The sequence below is a fragment of the Paroedura picta genome, chromosome 5 (assembly GCF_049243985.1).
Source record: "Paroedura picta isolate Pp20150507F chromosome 5, Ppicta_v3.0, whole genome shotgun sequence".
NCBI lineage: Eukaryota > Metazoa > Chordata > Lepidosauria > Squamata > Gekkonidae > Paroedura > Paroedura picta.
The window spans coordinates 16,692,437-16,710,004 of record NC_135373.1 but is presented as its reverse complement, the minus strand read 5'-3'; the positions used below and the strand labels follow the sequence as shown (position 1 = coordinate 16,710,004).

Here is a 17,568-nt window from a genome sequence, read left to right as displayed (position 1 = left end):
GGCTCACAGACCTCGTGGTGTTGGGGTAAAAGCAGCAGAATCTAATCAGGAGAGCAGGGTTTGACTCCCCATTTCTCTACATTAGTGATCCCCAACCTGTGGGCTGCGGATCACATGTGGTCCTTCCACTGATTGGAGGCGGGCCCCGAAGGATGCCTTCTCCCCCCGCCCCTCCCGCCCCTTTACTTCATCCCCCCCTTCCCTTTACAACACACTTCATTGTTGTGGCATGTCTGTATCTTATTTTGAAGGGATGTTTAAACATTACCATAGCGATCAGAGAGCGTTAGGGCAGTGGCTGAGAGTAGAGGAGTAAACTACCCCCCTCCACCGGGCCCCAGTAAAAGGCGTTGAGTGGTCTCCGGTGATTGGTCCACGGTGATAAAAAGGTTGGGGACCACTGCTCTATATGAAGACTGCTTGTTGACCCCTGGCCAGTCACAGTTCTCTTAGACCTCTCAGCCTCATTTATCTCACAGGGTGTCTGTTGCAGGGAGGGGAAGGGAATTATACGCTGCTTTGAGACACCTAAAGGTCTCCCCTGTGCAAGCACCGAGTCATGTCTGACCCTTGGGGTGACGCCCTCCAGCGTTTTCTTGGCAGACTCAATACGGGGTGGCTTGCCAGTGCCTTCCCCATTAAGACACCTACAAGTAGAGAAAAGCAGGGATTAAAACCTCCTCTTCTACTTCTCACAATGTGGGTGAGGAGTTCCCAAAGCACAGATGTCACAGCCTGGTAGTGTAGGGTTTCAGAATGACATACTTTAATCTGGAGAACCAGGTTTGATTCTCCTCTGTTCCCCCACATGTAGCCAGCTGGGTGACTGTGGGCCCGTCACAGTTCTCTCATTCTTCTTGCATAGCAGTTCTCTTAGAGATCTCTCATCTCCGTTGACCTTGCAGGGTGTCTGTTATGGGGATAGGAAGGGAAAGGTGATTGCAATTTGCTTTGAGACTCCTCCGAATAGAGAAAAGCAGGGATTAAAACCCCTTCTTCTTCTCAGAACATGGGCATGGAGTTCCCAAAGGGTGGCTGTCACAGCCTGGAGGCTCTTAAAACTGTTATTATGTGCGAAGTCGTGTCTGACCCATCGCGACCCCATGGACAATGATCCTTCAGGCCTTCCTGTCCTCTACCATTCCCCGGAGTCCATTTAAGTTTGCACCGACTGCTTCAGTGACTCCATCCAGCCACCTCATTCTCTGTCGTCCCCTTCTTCTTTTGCCCTCGATCGCTCCCAGCATTAGGCTCTTCTCCAGGGAGTCCTTCCTTCTCATGAGGTGGCCAAAGTATCTGAGTTTCATCTTCAGGATCTGGCCTTCTAAGGGGCAGTGAGGACTGATCTCCTCTAGGACTGACCGGTTTGTTCGCCTTGCAGTCCAAGGGACTCGCAAGAGTCTTCTCCAGCACCAGAGTTCAAAAGCCTCAATTCTTTGATGCTCGGCCTTCCTTATGGTCCAACTTTCGCAGCCATACATTGCAATTGGGAAGGCCATAGCTAATACCTAAAACTGTTAGGCCGGTTGAAAGCCCAGAGAGTTAAAGGGGTCGAGGGCCAAGGAGCGGACCCGCTGGTCTGAGGAATCCACTTCTGCTCAAGTTTGGAGGGACTTTGTGTCCCACCTCAATTGATTGTACACAGCCTGGTCCCCGTGCTGCAGCTCCTGGAGAGAAAATGGAGACATAAATGGGGAATGTCCTTTGGAGTTGTTGTTGTCGGTTTGGTTTGTCAGCCTCCTGGTGAGAAGAGATTTATTAATAAAGCCGTGTCCTTTGTCCTTCTCAGTAGACAATGTAAGACATTCTTCAACAATAATTAAATTCTTCAGCAATGGTTGAGTTGTTTACAAATCAAATTCCCCACTACCAAAATAGGTACCTAGGCTGTATAACAAATTTTCAGGAAACATCCTTTTCCAATGGTGTTCCTATGTCATAAAAATCTGTGTTACCAAAATATACCAAACATCATGTAAAGTATAAAAATGATTCATCCACAGAAAGACCTGGGTCTCAATCTTACAATGTATCTTGTAGTAATCTTAACCTACAATGAAATACAATGGTCTATTAGAGTTCCAAAAAGTATTATACAATATCACTTAGACAATAAGCTCCAAACAATTTTTCAAAACATTCCCATCGAGAAACTCACCTTATTGTATTACAGTTATTTCAACCCTCCAAACACAATGGTCACTAATCTTCCAAACACAATGGTGTAATCAGTTAACCCTAATTGAAAGCTGTTACAAGTAACATGACAGATCCCAGGATGTATTCAGACCCCCAGGACTAATTGTATTCATGGAAAAATTAAAAAGCAATCCTATTACAACAGATGTTGTTGTAAATCCGTTCCATGAAAGAAACAATGTTTGATTTGTTCCAGCCCCCAAAAGTCCAGTTCAGCCTTTTTATGGCCATGTCTCATCCAGCGTGTCACCAGCAGTGCTTCCTTGAGCCCGTTCCTGATGTGGGATTGGTGCTCCATGACATGTGTCTTCAGTGGCCCCGTGCTAATACCCATGTACAAAAAAGTATGGGAATTTTTTGAAAAATTGTCTGGAGCTTATTGCCTAGGTCAGGGATCCTCAACCTGTGGTCCTCCAGATGTTCACGGACTACAATTCCCATGAGCCCCTGCCAGCATTTGCTGGCAGGGGCTCATGGGAATTGTAGTCCGTGAACATCTGGAGGACCACAGGTTGAGGATCCCTGGCCTAGGTGATATAGTATAATTTTTTTTGGAAATTGATCAATCATTGTTACATTCTTAGATTGTCCACTGAGAATTACAACGGATACAACCTTATTAATAAATCAGTTTATTGAACAGCCACTGTCAGTTCTCATTCTCAGCTTGCATTCTCATTGCGCCGACAGTCTTTATCCAGCCTCTTGGGGCGCCCTGGAAATCTCCTGGAGTTACAGCTGACCTCCAGACAGCAGGGATCCCTTCCCCTACAACAGGAGTGGCAAATAGTGGCTCTCCAGATGTCCCTGGATAACAATTTCCATGAGCCCCTGCATGAGCCATTGGAATTGTAGCCCATGGACATCTGGAGAGCCAGCCTTGGCCAGCCTTGCTCCAGTGGAAGTGGAGATTTCGAAGAATGGCCTCATAACCTGCAAAGATCCCTACCAACTTCCCTTTCCCCTGGATCCATCCCCATATCTTCCCTGTCCAGGACTGGCAATCCTAAATAGGGATGCCAGCCTCCAGGTGGGATCTGGAGATCCCCTGGAATTAAAGCCCATCTCCAGACTAAAGTGTACAATGGCTGCTTCAGCAGGTAGGCTCTAGGGCATTAGACCCCACTGAGCTCTCCCCAAGCTAAACTCCCCAGTCTCTAGGAGTCTCCCAACCTGGAGCTGGCAACCTGCTCCCCCATCTTCGGGTGGTAGCCAAGAAGTCCTGGCATCCCTAATTGTAGTCCTGCTAATAGGGTTGATGCCATTCGTGCTGGGTGGCAGAATGTACTCCTGAAAGGGGAGCAAATGCTAGCAAACATTTACAGTCTGAAGCCTTTCCTCCACAGGCAGAGCTGGGCTGTCTTGGCCCAACAGTGGACCATTGTGAAGGAGTATCGGCCCCTCCCTCTGACTCTCAGGCCTATTCCAGGTTTCTTTGGTGGTCCCCTACCTTTCAGGGGGGTGATACCTGTGCCCGCCCCCCACTTACCTCATAGGTGTTGTTGGTATCTAAAGAATTCATCAGCATGACCTGGGTCTGAAAAAGAAGAAAAGAACCAAAGAAGAGCCCTGTAGGATCAGACCAACGGTCCCTCTAGTCCAGCATCCTGACTCACACAGGGGGCAGCCAGTTCCTCTGGAGGGCCAACAACAGGGCAGACAGGCCGAGGCCTTCATAAGGACACCCAAAGAGCCCTGCTGGATGAGACCAGGGAGGGTCCACCTAGTCCAGCATCCTGCCTCACACAGTTGCCAGCCAGTTCCTCTGGAGAGCCAACAACAGGGCAGAGAGGCCATGGCCTTCATAAGAACCTCAGAAGAGCCCTGCTGTGTCAGACCAAGGTCCATCTAGACCAGTGATTCTCAACCTTTTCTTCGCCGTGACCTCAACTTCGGGGACCCAGCTAGCGGAGCTGCCAGCTAGCCCTGTGGAGGGGCTTCCACCAGCCCCCCAGCCGTGGCCATGGGTGACCCCCCCAGGAGGTGAATGAAGGGGGGAGAGGGCCCTGCCTGGGGGAGGGGGCTGCTGCCACCACCGCAACCACATTGCTCGTTGTCTCGCTCTGGGCCAGGCTTGGGCGTGTGTCTTGCTCCCTTGGCTCACCACTTCTCTCCTTCCTCTTGTAACCGTGTGTGCGTGTGGATCCTGCAGTGGCCCTGCTTCAGAGCATGTAGGGCTTGCTGGAGAGAGTCAAGCGGGATGGGGCAACTTTGGACCCATGGGGGGGGGAAACAGGTCGCTTTCTTGCCATATCTGAAAGACCTGAGCAAAACGTTTTGCCGCATTCCTCGGCAGGTGCCAGTGTGACCCTCCAGGCAGGCTGGGCAGCTGCAGAAGGAGCCAGTGGGCTGCTGGAAATGCGTGTGCACATGCATGTGCACAACAATTGAGGCGGTGTGAACGCAGCCGTTGCTCACCTCCGCCAGCCACCGGCTGCTGCCTCCGCCGCCACCACACACCCCAACACGCTGCCACTATCCACTATGGCGGTGGGCAACCTGGAGACCCCGGGGAAGAGGCAAGGCAACCCCAAATGGGGTCCTAGACGATCCTGTATCACAGAGTGGCCCCAGCCAGTTCCTCTGGAGCTGCCTGAAGTCTGGGGAAGGTTCAGTGAGGATCCCAGATCTAGATTGTACATTCACTGGCCAAGATCTGGGTTTCCAGTCTATATAAGAAATCCTCGCCGAGACGTCTGTCAGGCAAACACACTCAGCCGTTGTCCTTTGCACATATGCATCTTATTTAAAAACAGACAGCTATTTGTGCAAATCGGCTACTGCCACACCTTTTTGGCACAGGCGGTGGTCTAATTCAGACGAGAAGCCTTGTGCTTCCAAAGTCCCACAGCCAAGTCCTTCTGCTGTTCAGCCCCAGTGTTGAAAAGGAAAGGTTCAACAGTTTCCACGGTTCGCTCAAGGTCTCACCTGGGCAGAAGGGAGCGTATTCTCATATACTGGAGAAGCTGGATTCGTCAGCGTGGAGCTATTATCTCCTTGCCGTCGAGCGCCTGAGAAAGGGGCAGAACACTCCGAAGTCAGTCATAAACATTTGGTTCCTACCCTCGTAAAAGTGGCATCGGTGGAGGAAATAACCGGCAAGTCGCAGTTGACTCACAACAAGGCAAGAGGTGGTTTTCCATGGCCTGGTTCTCCACCGCGCCCCTGGAGTTCCTTGGCAGCCTCCTGTCCAAAGGCTAACCACTAACAACCCTGCTTTTCTCCTGAGATCTGATGAGATTGGCCTAGTCTGAGCTATCCAGGCCAGGGCAGAGACACACAGAGTTGGTTTGCCAGGACCTGTCTATGCACAGTGACCCTGAAATTCCCTGGTGGTCTCCCATCCAGCTATTGAAAAGGACCGCCATGCTCAGCTCCCAAGTTCCCCCACTATGTCCCCTGATGAACACTGAGATTGAGTGAGCAAAATATGCCCAGGATCCCTGGCCCTGAAGAAATTAATCTGGCCTCGACCAGGACTGGAGACTTTGTAACCCTGGCCCCGGCCTGGTGGAATACTCTGTCCAGGGAGACGACAGACCAAACTATTCTGCAGGGGCTCTAAAACAAGCTGCTCCTCTGTCATTTTGTGACAAAGATTCACCGGTGGCATGTCTGGGGCTAGCCTGATCCCATTAGATTGCGGAAACTAAGCGGGGCCGACCCTGGGATTGGAGACCTCCAGGGATTTGGGTGTGAGTTCTTCCAAGGCCTTGGATGGTAGTTCCTCTGAGGAACACTAGGGGGCGTGATGCAGAGGCAGGCAGTGGAAAGCCACCTCCGAATATCCCTTGCTTGGCTGCCTCGGATCTCCTGGCTCCAAAAGAATCAGTCATCATAATCATAATATTGCGTTGAGCTCTCTAGGGCCATCCAGGTCAGCATTATCCACTTGGACATCTGCTGAAGTCAATGCTGTAGCTCAGCTATGGGCTGGCTGCACAGAAGCTCTACCCCAGGGGTAGTCAAACTGCGGCCCTCCAGATGTCCGTGGACTACAATTCCCAGGAGCCCCTGCCAGCGAATGCTGGCAGGGGCTCCTGGGAATTGTAGTCCACGGACATCTGGAGGGCCGCAGTTTGACTACCCCTGCTCTAACCTTTTAAAAAACTTAAATCCTGCTTCCACAGCCAAGCACAGCAGCCCAAAGGACACTGATGAAGAAATCAGGGGACAATTTCGTGCTGTCAATCCCCGGCTCCCTGGTTTTTACTTACGGAAGAAGCAGTACAGTACAGTTCCTGCCAAAGCTGCGATCGCCAACGTCCCAAGGACGGCTCCTGCAACCCGAGTGGAACTGGAAATGGAAATATCTCCTGCAAAGGAAAATAACCTTTTCAAGGACTTGAGGGTGCAATTAAAAACTGCTAGGAAAAGGCCTAGGCCAAGAGGATCTGTAGTTAGGCATCCATCAGTGGCTAGTAGACATGGTGACGAAAGGGAACCTCCATGTGCAGAGGCAGTCCACCTATGAAGAGGCAACCTCAGGGGAAGGCCTCACTCTCTGTAAGTTAAGAATATTTACAGATCTGAAGAAGTGATCACAAAAGCTCATGCCTTGCCAAAGTTTTTGTTAGGTGTTGCTGAACTCTTTTCTACCATCCCAGGCTGTAGAATCCAGCTTTTCTTATAGTGCCACATTTGAGTTGTTTGAGCATGAATATGCGGCCCTTTGCCTCCCCTGAAGGTTACTCTTGGCTTGTTGATAAAGTACTGGTTGGTTGTCCTTTTTGTAGAGGACGTGTCCTCTGTTTTTGCTGTCCTCTTTTTAAAAAACGGATGCAAATATCTGTTTTGGGGTTGGAAGGTTAGGAATAGTCCTAGTTAGTAAAAGTTATCAGAGCTTAAATTGTAGGGGTATTTAAAATTAGATTTGTCACAGTGGTCACTTGTTTGAAGTAGTCCATGGGGAAATAAGTCCTCTTTTTTGCTTTTCAAAATATCATAATTGATGATAAAGGGCTTTACCTTGTTCTTATTTCCCTTCCTTGTAAGTTTCTGGATTTTTTTGGGGGGGGGTGTTCTCCCCCTGCATACATCTGGCACCCTCTGATGATCGGTACAAAACTGCATCAGTTTTGGTCAGGCATATCTCCTTTTTAATGCTGGACATAAAATGATGTAATATCAAATTGGCCACTAGAGGGAGATAAACACATGTGCCCCCCCCCCCGAAACAGGAACTGACAAGTGAGGAAAATGAGAACGCTGAACAGTCCAAAAACTAAATTGCAAACACAATGCTAATTTTGGTTTCCCAGCCCCACACTCCCTGCTGGAGAGGCCTGGCCATTTAGACCACTGGGAAAAGTTATGCCAGATCAATGGCTGTGGGGGCTGCATGAGGTAGGAGAGGAAACCTTCCTGCTGGAGCTGCATGAGGTAGGGGAAGAAACCACTGACAACCTGGGAAGGCTTGGAGCAGCAAGACAGATGAGAATCACTGCTGTAAGCTTGTCTCTGCCTAATCCATGCAAGGTGGGCGGGAGCAGTCCCCAGACCTTATAAGATGGGTGAGCACAAGCCGAGGAGACCCTGCAGGGATTCTTCTTCGCCTGCTCCACGGGGAGGCGAGCACTCTTCCTCCAGCCCTCCAGGTCTGTTCTGGCCTCCAAGTTGGCCCTGCTCACTGTACAGTGTTTAAGCCTGCTTAACAGGATGGGAGATAAAAATATCCAAAATATAAGACCATACCTAAGAGAATCTTGTGAGTAGAGCTTATAGCAGAGATAGTCAACCTGTGGTCCTCCAGATGTTCATGGACTACAATTCCCATGAGCCCCTGCCAGCAAATGCTGGCAGGGGCTCATGGGAATTGCAGTCCATGAACGTCTGGAGGACCACAGGTTGACTACCCCTGGCTTATAGGCTTTAAACTACAACATGGCAGAGGAGGCTCAGTCAATAAGACACTTGCGGGAGATTGAAACTTTGTGAGTTTGGATCTCCCGCGTCTTAATTTTCCCCCCACACAGGAGTTTTTATTTTTTAACTTTTGCAAAACTCATGTTTTAAAAATGGTCCATTTTAAACATAAGCTTTTTAAAAGGAAAAAAAAGGAAAAAAATCCTGTGTGGGGAATAAATTAAGAACCACAGCTAGGTTTGAACTCACAAAGTTGTAATCTCTGGAGAAGCACCTTACTGACTAAGCCACCTGAGCCTTGCTATAGTTAAAAGCCTATAAGCCTTATTCACAAAATTGTCCAGTTTTTTCCCCTCTTTTTTTTTTTAAGAAATAGATTTTTCTTAAGGAATTCTAGTGGAACATGTCCCCTTCACTTTTAAAACAATGCCAAGATGGGGAAAAGCAGGAGAAAAGAATAGAGAGGGCAGCCCTAAAGAACATTTCCCTCCCACACATATCATGTGAAGCACATATCAAAAGGGAGAGTGGAAGAGGAATCAGCTGCAGGCAGGGACTGACATGAATGCTCATCATTATAAGGTTAAGGGGGCTTATAAAGCAGAAAAAATGCTTTTACAGCATAGAAGCTAAGGCAAAATGAAAGCAGCACTAAAACGCAAAGCTCAGAAGTGGAAGCTGCTGCTCCTACTGGAAACCAATTGACAGAGAACAATCAACTGTTCAAGAAAAGAAAAAGAAGAAAGAAAAAGAAAAAATCTCCACAATCTCATTTTTCTTATTACTATGAAGAGTTACGCTTTGTGATTTGGAGAAGCAAAATCTGAAAAACAAGATAGGCACAGAGTGCAGGAACAGGATGCAGATTAAAGAGATACTGGCCTCAATTTTGTAAGAATTTAAATTAAGCTGCAAATGCAGAAAGCTACCTGGAGTCACAGTGTTGTTTTGTCCTTTCGATGTCTGTTCCAGTTCTGTCATAATGAGATCGACCAGGTATTGGGTTAGTAGGAAGCAAGAACTCAGGACAGTGGCTGAGAGGGGGAAAGGGAGCACTCTGATTTGTTTGCTTATTTCAAATATTTATTAGCTGCTATTCTCTCTGCTGGAGCTGCATGGAGGAGGAGGAACCACTGACAATAAGAGCTAGCAGACTCCTCCTCACATAAGGGGGAGGGTGTGTTCAGGAGCTGGCACTGCAAACCAAGAAGGTCCTTCAGGGATTCCTCTCCTTCTTTGCCCCCTCCACAAGGAGGTGGGCATCCTTCTCCCTGCCCTCCTTCTCTGGGGCCGTTCTGGCCTCCCAGTTGGCCTCTGCTCACCAAACAGTCATTAGGCCAGCTCTCGACAGGGTGAGGGGTCAAAATCCCTGAAAGATAAGAAACCGCAAACAAACCATACCTAAGACTTCTATATGCGCACTCCCCTTTTCAGAAAGAAAAGGTGGCTGACTGACTCTCAGTGAGGGAGGCCCCTCCAACTGAAGACCAATCAGAGGCACAGAGGTGAGCATGCCAGCCCTCTGATTGGCCCTCAGTGAGGGAGTGAGTCACTGAGAAGCTAAGGATTTTATATGGTACAATAAACAGTGGAAGGAAAAAAACATACCCAAGACTTGTATCTGCACACTTCCCTTTTCAGAAAGACCCATGCTTGTGGTCTTTAACACTGTATACTTTCCAGTGTCATTCAGCGTCAGACTTCTGATGTGCAAGGAGCAGTCTGAACCTCCGGTCTCCCGCCCTGTATAGCCTGGTCCGTTCTCCTGCCCAGATGATGAAATATATACAAAGATCCGGTTTGGGGGCAAATCTTCTCCTCGAAACCAGTTACATGAAAAAATGTCGGTGCTTCCTCCTGGAGTCAGAGTGACCTCCTGGCCTTCCTCTGGCTGTGGTGGGTTCACCGTAACAGGGATATCCCGTGCCTGGGTTCGCAGGAAGCAACAACTCAGGACGGCAGCTGCAGGGGAGGGGGGAGGAAAAGGAAGAAGCTTTAATTTTAGGCAATGAAAACTGGGTCCGGGGAGGAAGATGCGAAGGCCGGGAGAGGCACAGGGTGCTCTGAGCCAGGAGAGGGCCTGAGGCAAATGGGCTGGCAGTCCTTGCAGCTCTCTGGCCTCATGAAAGGTGTCTCATCCCAGAACGTGTCCTTCCAGGGGCTTGGGTGGGTTCACTGTCAGAGGAATCCCCTGGACCTTGGTTAGCAGGAAGAGGAACTGAGGACGGCATCTTCAGAGCAAGAGGGAAAGGGAGCACTTTGCCTGGTTTGCTTATTCCAAGCATTTATTAGCCGCCTTTCTCTCTGGCAGAACTCGAAGCGGCTTACAGTTGAAATAAAACGTTATGAAAACATCATTAATGCAACAATTACAAAACCCATAAAAAGCCACAATTTGAAAATCTATTGATATGACATGCAGGATATCCAGCTATAGAACAACCATATATCCCCCCAACTTTGCTCTGTAGCACTTCAGTGCTATTATTTTATTTCCTTTTCATAAGACGAGCCCGACTGGATCAGACCCATAACCCCTCTAATCCAACACTGTGTTCCTCTGCAGGGCCAACAACAGGACTTAGAGCAGGGGTAGTCAAACTGCGGCCCTCCAGATGTCCATGGATTACAATTCCCAGGAGCCCCCTGCCAGCATTCGCTGGCAGGGGGCTCATGGGAATTGTAGTCCATGGACATCTGGAGGGCCGCAGTTTGACTACCCCTGACTTAGAGGTTCAGGCCTTCCCCTGAAGTTGCCTCCTGGCTCCTGGATTCAGAGGTTGGCTGCCTCCGAATGTGGAGGTTCCCCTCAGTTACCACGGCTAGACGCCATTTATACACTCACCTTCAATTCCCCTTTAAAGCTTATATCTGCGTATTCCACATTTGAATTCCTCTCTGTGTAAAGTAGTATTTCCTTGTGACTGTTATGAACCTACTGCCCATCAACGTCATGGGCTACCCTCCATTTCTAGTCTTTTGGGAGAAGGAGTTCTCTTTGTCCGTCCTCTCCACCCCCATGCATCATTTTGCCCTAGGGCAGTGGTTCTTAACCTTCCTAATGCCACGACCCATTAATACAGTTCCTCCTGTTGTGGTGACCCCCAACCGTAAAATTCTGCAAGTGTTCTTTCACAGAAATTAAACCAAAGCTGACCAAATAGTATATAAGTTGTTTTTTTCCCAGGGTTTCTCCGTTCAGTTCTGCCTCTTGTCCCACCATGCCAATCTCGCTCTTTTCTGCTGCTCCAGACAGACGAATGCTCTATCTCGATCTACCCTGCAAGGCTGTTGTGTGGATGGTGCCCCCCAGGCCAAGCTGCTTGCCCTTCCATGACCCCTGTGAAAGGGTTGTTTGATCCCCAAAGGGGTCCTGACCCCCAGGTTGAGAACCACTGCCCTAGGGCTTCCCCACAAGATTCGGTCAGTCATGGTCCAATTTCTGACTGTGGAGCAGGATACAAAAGGGGAAATCACCTCAAAATAGGAACTAAACTCGGGGGTTTCTCGGAATGGAGCAACCATGATGCTGACTTCCCCATGCTGAAGGCTTGGACACAACGTGCAGGACAGTTGTTTGCAACAGAACGGAAATGTCTCCAAATGCCTCTCTCTTGACAGCACAAGCAGCGCCAGTCCCTGCTGAACCCAGGCATGAAGAAGCTAGCTAGCTTGTCTGCTGTCTCCTTAGAAGAAGCAGAGTTGGTTTTTCTAACCTGCTTTTTACTAGTCGGAGGAGTCTCAAAGTGGCTTACGCTTTTTCTTCCTCTCCCCACAACAGTCACCCTGTGAGCTAGGTGAGACCCTGTGAGAACAGATCTATCAGGACTGTGGGGAGCCCAAGGTCACCTGGCTGGCTGCATATGAAGGACCAGGGAATCAAACCAGGCTTGCTAGATTAAAAGCTGCCACTCTTAACCACTACACCATGTTCAAACCTCTTTGAAGATTTATTCCTTGCTTTGCTCAGCAAAGAGAACTCACAGCGGTTTACAATAAAAAAAAAATCAAAATCCAGTACAGTTTAAAGGAACAATATTTCGGTCTGGTTGGCGATGTAATCGACAGCTGTCCTGAGGCCCCTGAGCAAGAGCAGGGGACTAAGTGAGCCACGCCCAAATTTAGACCCAGAGAAAGGAAGAGGAAATGAGAGGGCATTTTGGACATTTCAGCTGCCAGCAAAGTGCCTCTTTTCTTCTCTGTTCACACAATAGATCAGGGGTAGTCAAACTGCGGCCCTCCAGATGTCCATGGACTACAATTCCCAGGAGCCCCCTGCCAGCATTCGCTGGCAGGGGCTCCTGGGAATTGTAGTCCATGGACATCTGGAGGGCTGCAGTTTGACTACCCCAGATGATAAGGGAACCCAAACTGCAGATGCAACAACTGGAAAGGCTGCAGAGAGCAGGACCAGAACCCAGGGCTCGTGGCCTTCTGGCTCAGGTTTGAAGGGCAGGAGACAGTCCCCGAGAGAAGAAAGCGCTGAGGTCTTTGTTCTGCAGCCCAGTCAGCCCTTCAGTGGCAGTCAGGTGGCTGTCATAGCTACAGATCTGGAAGCATGACAGCTGGGGTTGCCACCTCCAGCATTGAAAGACCCGGGAGGTTTGAGGGCAGTATTTGGGGCAGGCAGAGTTTGGAGAAGGGGCTTGGTTTGGTGTAGTGCACTGGTCCCCAACCTTTTTATCACCAGGGACCGGTCAACGCTTGACAATTTTACTGAGGCCCGGAGGTGGGGGTAGTCTTTTGCCGAGGGACGCCTAAACCCCTGCTGCACTTGCTTTCCCTGACTTCCCGCCGCCCACTGGGGGGCGCTGCCAGCAGCAGCTGCACAGTGCCATGCAGAGGGGGAGCCCCAGCCATGGCGGCCACTGGAGAGCACCAAAGGTGAGCCGGCGGCAGAGTGGCAGGGCAGCCCCCGAGGCAGCAGCCGGGGAGGAGGACGAGGAGGAGCCACGGCCCAGTACCAACTGATCCACAGACCAGTACCGGTCTCCGGACCGGGGGTTGGGGACCATTGGTGTAGCGGACTTCTAATCTGGCCAGCTGGGTTTGATTCTACACTCCCCCACACGCAGCCAGCTGGGTGACCTTGGGCTCACTGTGGCACTGTTCTGACCAAGCAGTGATATCAGGGCTCTCTCAACCTCACCCACCTCACAGGGTCTCTGTTGTGGGGAGAGGAAAGGGAAGGCGACTGCTTTGTGATTTCTTCGGGTAGACAAAAGCAGCATATGAGAACCAACTCTTCTTCTTCCTCTTCTTCTCCTCCTCGGCCCAGGCCCCTGCAGAATCCCCTTGTTAGCTTCCCTCGGGCAAATAGAGGGGTTTCTAATCCTCAGTGGGGAGGACCCAAAGAGCTTCTGAGCCATTTCGAGCTCGGGCAAAGCGAGCAGAGCTGGAAGGACGGCGCTGCCCAAAGCGAAAGTTCCGCCAAACGAGGAGTGCGGCGGCGGCGGCGGGGGAGGACAATTCAATTGCGTGTTATTGGCGCGGGGGGTGGGGGGAGATCTAGGGCCAGGCCAGGGCAATCCCTCCGCCCTTCCCCTCCCGCTCTCCGACCCCTCTTACCCGCGAGGCGCGCCGCCTGCCAGGAGCTCCGCGATCCCCGCCGCTCCTCCTGCCGCCTGCCCATCCCGGCCCCGGGGCTCCCTGGCGGCCTCCGCTGCTCTCCCCCTTCCCTGCCCCCGACGGAGCGCAGAGCCGCTTCTCTCCCGGCCGCCGCCACCGAGGCCGCCCCGAGCACTGGCAAGCGGAGCCGTCGGAAGGAGACGCGCGGCTGCGGGCCCCGCAGGAGGGAACGGCCGGCCTGGGAGGGCGGTGCACGAGGATTGCCAACTCCGCGGGAGGAAATTCCGGGAGGTTTGGGGGAGGTGCGCCTGAGGAAGGCGGAATTGGGGGAGGGGGGCAGAGTCCAATGTCCAAAAGAGACAGTTTCTCCCGGTCGAAAAAAGCAAGGACCCAGCGGGGCGGTCAAGATGAACAGGATGCCCGGCAGATTCAAAAGAGGAGCCGTGTTGGTCGGAAGTGGCAGAATAAAATCAGAGTCCAGTAGGCTGGCAGGCGAGGAGCTTTCAGAGTCACTGCGCTAGAGACCTCTGTCGTCAGGAGATCATTTGAAAACCTGGGAGATCTCCAGGCCTCCCCTGTAGGGTCTGAACGAATCCTGATTGGTCCAACGAAGATCAGCGATGAAGAAAAGAACCGATCTGTGGCTGTGCAATAAAAGTCAACCTTTTCAGGTTTTCTAATCACTTTACCGTCTTACAACTGTGGCTATCAGATCAAACGCCAAAACGAGGTTCCGGATTAAAGAATATTCATTTTCAAACAAATAGAACAATATATAATAATAACAAATAAAAAGAGTACATCACTATGCAAATAATTCAATGAGATACTAATAAAGACTAATGAATTATATAATATAATAATAATAAAGCATATCTTTTAGCATCCCATTGGCCATTGGCTCATCTCAATCATGGAGGCCCTTCTGTTTAATAAAGGTAAAGGTATCCCCTGTGCAAGCACTGGGTCATGTCTGACCCTTGGGGTGATGCCCTCTAGCGTTTTCATGGCAGACTCAATACAGGGTGGTTTGCCGGTGCCTTCCCCAGTCATTACCATTTACCCCCCAGCAAGCTGGGTAATCATTTTACAGACCGTGGGAGGATGGAAGGCTGAGTCAACCTTGAGCCGGCTGCTGGGATCGAACCCCCAGCCTCACGGGTAGAGCTTCACACTGCATGTCTGCTGCCTTACCACTCTGTGCCACAAGAGGCTCTTATGTGCTAATAGAAAAGTGAATTCCACATTGTGAAAGTCAAAAGGCATATTAAGGTATGCAGTTGTCATGGATTTTATGGATACTGAGAAAAAGTTTAGGCAACGCCACTGATGAGGATGTTTGAAAATTAGTATTCTTCATTCTGGAACCTCGTTTTGCCGTTTGACCTGACTATGCTGAAACCATTCCTCTACAGCCTCCAGACACCCACCTGGCAAGCCAGCCACACAGAATAAACTTTAGATCTTTGAGATCCGCAAGACGTGAACAAGTACACATTTTGTATTGCAATATGCACATTTTGTCACAGCCACTGTTAATGTGCTCCTTCTAGATGGTGGGAAGTTTCTCTCTTGCCACAGTCAAACCAACCAGCTATGCCACAGAGTCCGAAGCAGCTGCCTTCTCCTGGTTTCCTCTGGTGTGAGGCTGTGGCAAACAGGGAGGGTTTTATTTCCTGCAGAGTGGGAGGTTTGCTGCTTTTGCCTGTCCATACAGCAGCGGGGCAGGGCATTCCTGGGCCTCAGCTGCCATTGCACCTGAGTCCCTCTTGTGACTTTGTCAATATGATTTGGCACTGGTTGTTTGGCTGGGGGGGAGGGGGGGCTCAAGCCACTCAGCCCCCACAAAGAGTACACTCCTGCATACTGACCCCGCACTGGAAGAACTATGAAACAATGGCTATGTTATTTCTCTGCTATTATGGCATTAGGTTGTTTTCAGAAATCTCAGCAGTCCAAAGCAGGTCAGCATCTACCAACTCATAAATGGGAGCCTTCATTCTTCTAGGAACCCTAAGATTATCTGAAAGCCAGGCAAGAGGCATTGGGAGGTAGTTTCCCATTGCCTGTCCCCATATCATGCTCGGGGTATTCCTTGGCTGTCACCCTTCCAGGTGCTAGTCAGGGATGACCCTGCTGAGGTCCAAGATGTGAGAGGAGCAGGCTTTTTTTGGCCTATCCAGGTTGGGTTTTTTGAGACAAAGAGCTCCGGGTTGGTTTCTGATGGGATACTATTCATTGACAATAAAGATAAGTGTAAAGTTCTGCATCTGGGTCAGAAAAATGAAAAGCATGCCTACTGGATGGGGGATACGCTTCTAGGTAACACTGTGTGTGAATGAGACCTTGGGGTACTTCTGGATTGTAAAGTAAACATGAGCAGGCAGTGTGATGCAGCGGTAAAAAAGGCAAATGCCATTTTGGGCTGTATCAACAGGGGCATCACATCAAAATCACAAGATGTCATAGTCCCATTGTATAAGGCACTGGTCAGACCACACCTGGAGTACTGTGTGCAGTTCTGGAGGTCTCACTTCAAGAAGGACGTAGATAAAATTGAAAGGGTACAGAGGAGAGCGATGAGGATGATCTGGGGCTAAGGGACCAAGCCCTATGAAGATAGGTTGAAGGCCTTGGGAATGTTCAGCCTGGAGAAAAGGAGGTTGAGAGGGGACATGATAGCCCTCTTTAAATATTTGAAAAGTTGTCACGTGGAGGAGGGCAGGATGCTGTTTCTGTTGGCTGCAGAGGAGAGGACACGCAGTAATGGGTTTAAACTTCAAGTACAACGATATAGGCTAGATATCAGGAAAAAAAATTTCACAGTCAGAGTAGTTCAGCAGTGGAATAGGCTGCCTAAGGAGGTGGTGAGCTCCCCCTCACTGGCAGTCTTCACGCAAAGGTTGGATACACAAGGTGTTTCCACACAGGAACCAAGGTTGCCAATTGGTCCCACAGAGCGGAAAAGTGCGATCTCGGTGTTATGCATACCTGCTTTTTTAGTTGAATCCGGTAGCGTTTCATTCGTTTCCCACAGATTTCCGGTCTTGCAAAAATCGCTAGACAGGAAGCGTTTTTTCCTGTGCTTTGTCCCGCCCCTGGCTGTCAGTCAAATGAACAGCCAATGGGCGGTTGGTAACATGCTCCGGGAAAGCCCCTTTTCCTTTAAGAAAAGCAAAAAACAAAACAAAACAAAAAAACACAAAAAACACGTTGCAACGAATATGCGTTAATTCGTTGCAACAGAGAGTCCCATTTAGCTGGCAGCTGGCATGTGAGCTGGTGATTCATCGTTGCCATGCTCCCCTGAATGAAAAGAAAAATCCCCCCCCCGCATGGGCGCGATTTTCGGTCAAAAATTAAGGGAACTAGCAAACGGGGCTGTGTGGTGCTTGGGGACTTAGGGGAACTTTAAAGCACTTCTGTGGAGGGCCTGCAGCCAGAGAAGCCTCACTGGGTGAATGAAGGCTCGCTGGTTTGTTGCTTTCTGCTCACTCCGAGAAAAAAAAAATGGTGATCGCTTCGCCGGAAGTTCAGAGGAGAGAGCCAGGGGGAGGGACTTGGCTGGAACCACAACAATGGGAACGCACAGGTCTTTTCCGCTAGTGTTGCAGATTGTTTGCAAGAGTGTAGCGCTTTTTGGAGGGTGAATCCACTTTTCCCGATTTCCCTTTAAGCGCTACAACGAATTGCTTTTTGTGGGACTGTTTCAGGAGTGTGGCAGATTGTATGCGACATCTTGTGGAACTGCAAATTAGTAGCGTTTACATTTGCAACCCTTCTGCTACTTTGAAGTTGTGCGGAATGGACCACACTTTTCTTGGATGCTTTAGGATGCTTAGGGCTGATCCTGCGTTGAGCAGGGGGTTGGCCTAGATGGCCTGTATGGCCCCTTCCAACTCTATGATTCTGTGATTCTATGACAAGGTTGGAAAT

At 49.9% G+C, this 17,568-nt stretch overlaps 1 protein-coding gene across 1 annotated transcript; it reads right to left on the bottom strand.

The window, feature by feature from the left end:
- Positions 1 to 754: 754 nt before the first annotated feature.
- On the bottom strand, positions 755 to 14,148 carry LOC143837160 (cell adhesion molecule CEACAM6-like). Its single transcript, XM_077336686.1, has 8 exons — positions 13,633 to 14,148; positions 9,673 to 10,026; positions 8,994 to 9,038; positions 6,417 to 6,515; positions 5,128 to 5,210; positions 3,689 to 3,736; positions 1,627 to 1,667; positions 755 to 910 (listed from the first exon to the last, which is right to left on the bottom strand). The coding sequence occupies exons 1-8, from the start codon at positions 13,694 to 13,696 to the stop codon at positions 874 to 876; spliced, it is 771 nt and encodes a 256-aa protein (XP_077192801.1). The 5' UTR covers positions 13,697 to 14,148; the 3' UTR covers positions 755 to 873.
- Between the last annotated feature and the right edge of the window lie 3,420 nt (positions 14,149 to 17,568).

Excerpts from the sequence above, each read along its gene's own strand:
- LOC143837160 (XM_077336686.1), bottom strand. The coding sequence starts at position 13,696 with ATGGGCAGGCGGCAGGAGGAGCGGCGGGGATCGCGGAGCTCCTGGCAG. Across the intron at positions 3,737-5,127 it reads ATACGCTCCCTTCTGCCCAG|ACCCAGGTCATGCTGATGAA; the intron begins GTGAGACCTTGA and ends CTTCTTTTTCAG. Across the intron at positions 1,668-3,688 it reads ATACCAACAACACCTATGAG|GAGCTGCAGCACGGGGACCA; the intron begins GTAAGTGGGGGG and ends TTTTCTCTCCAG.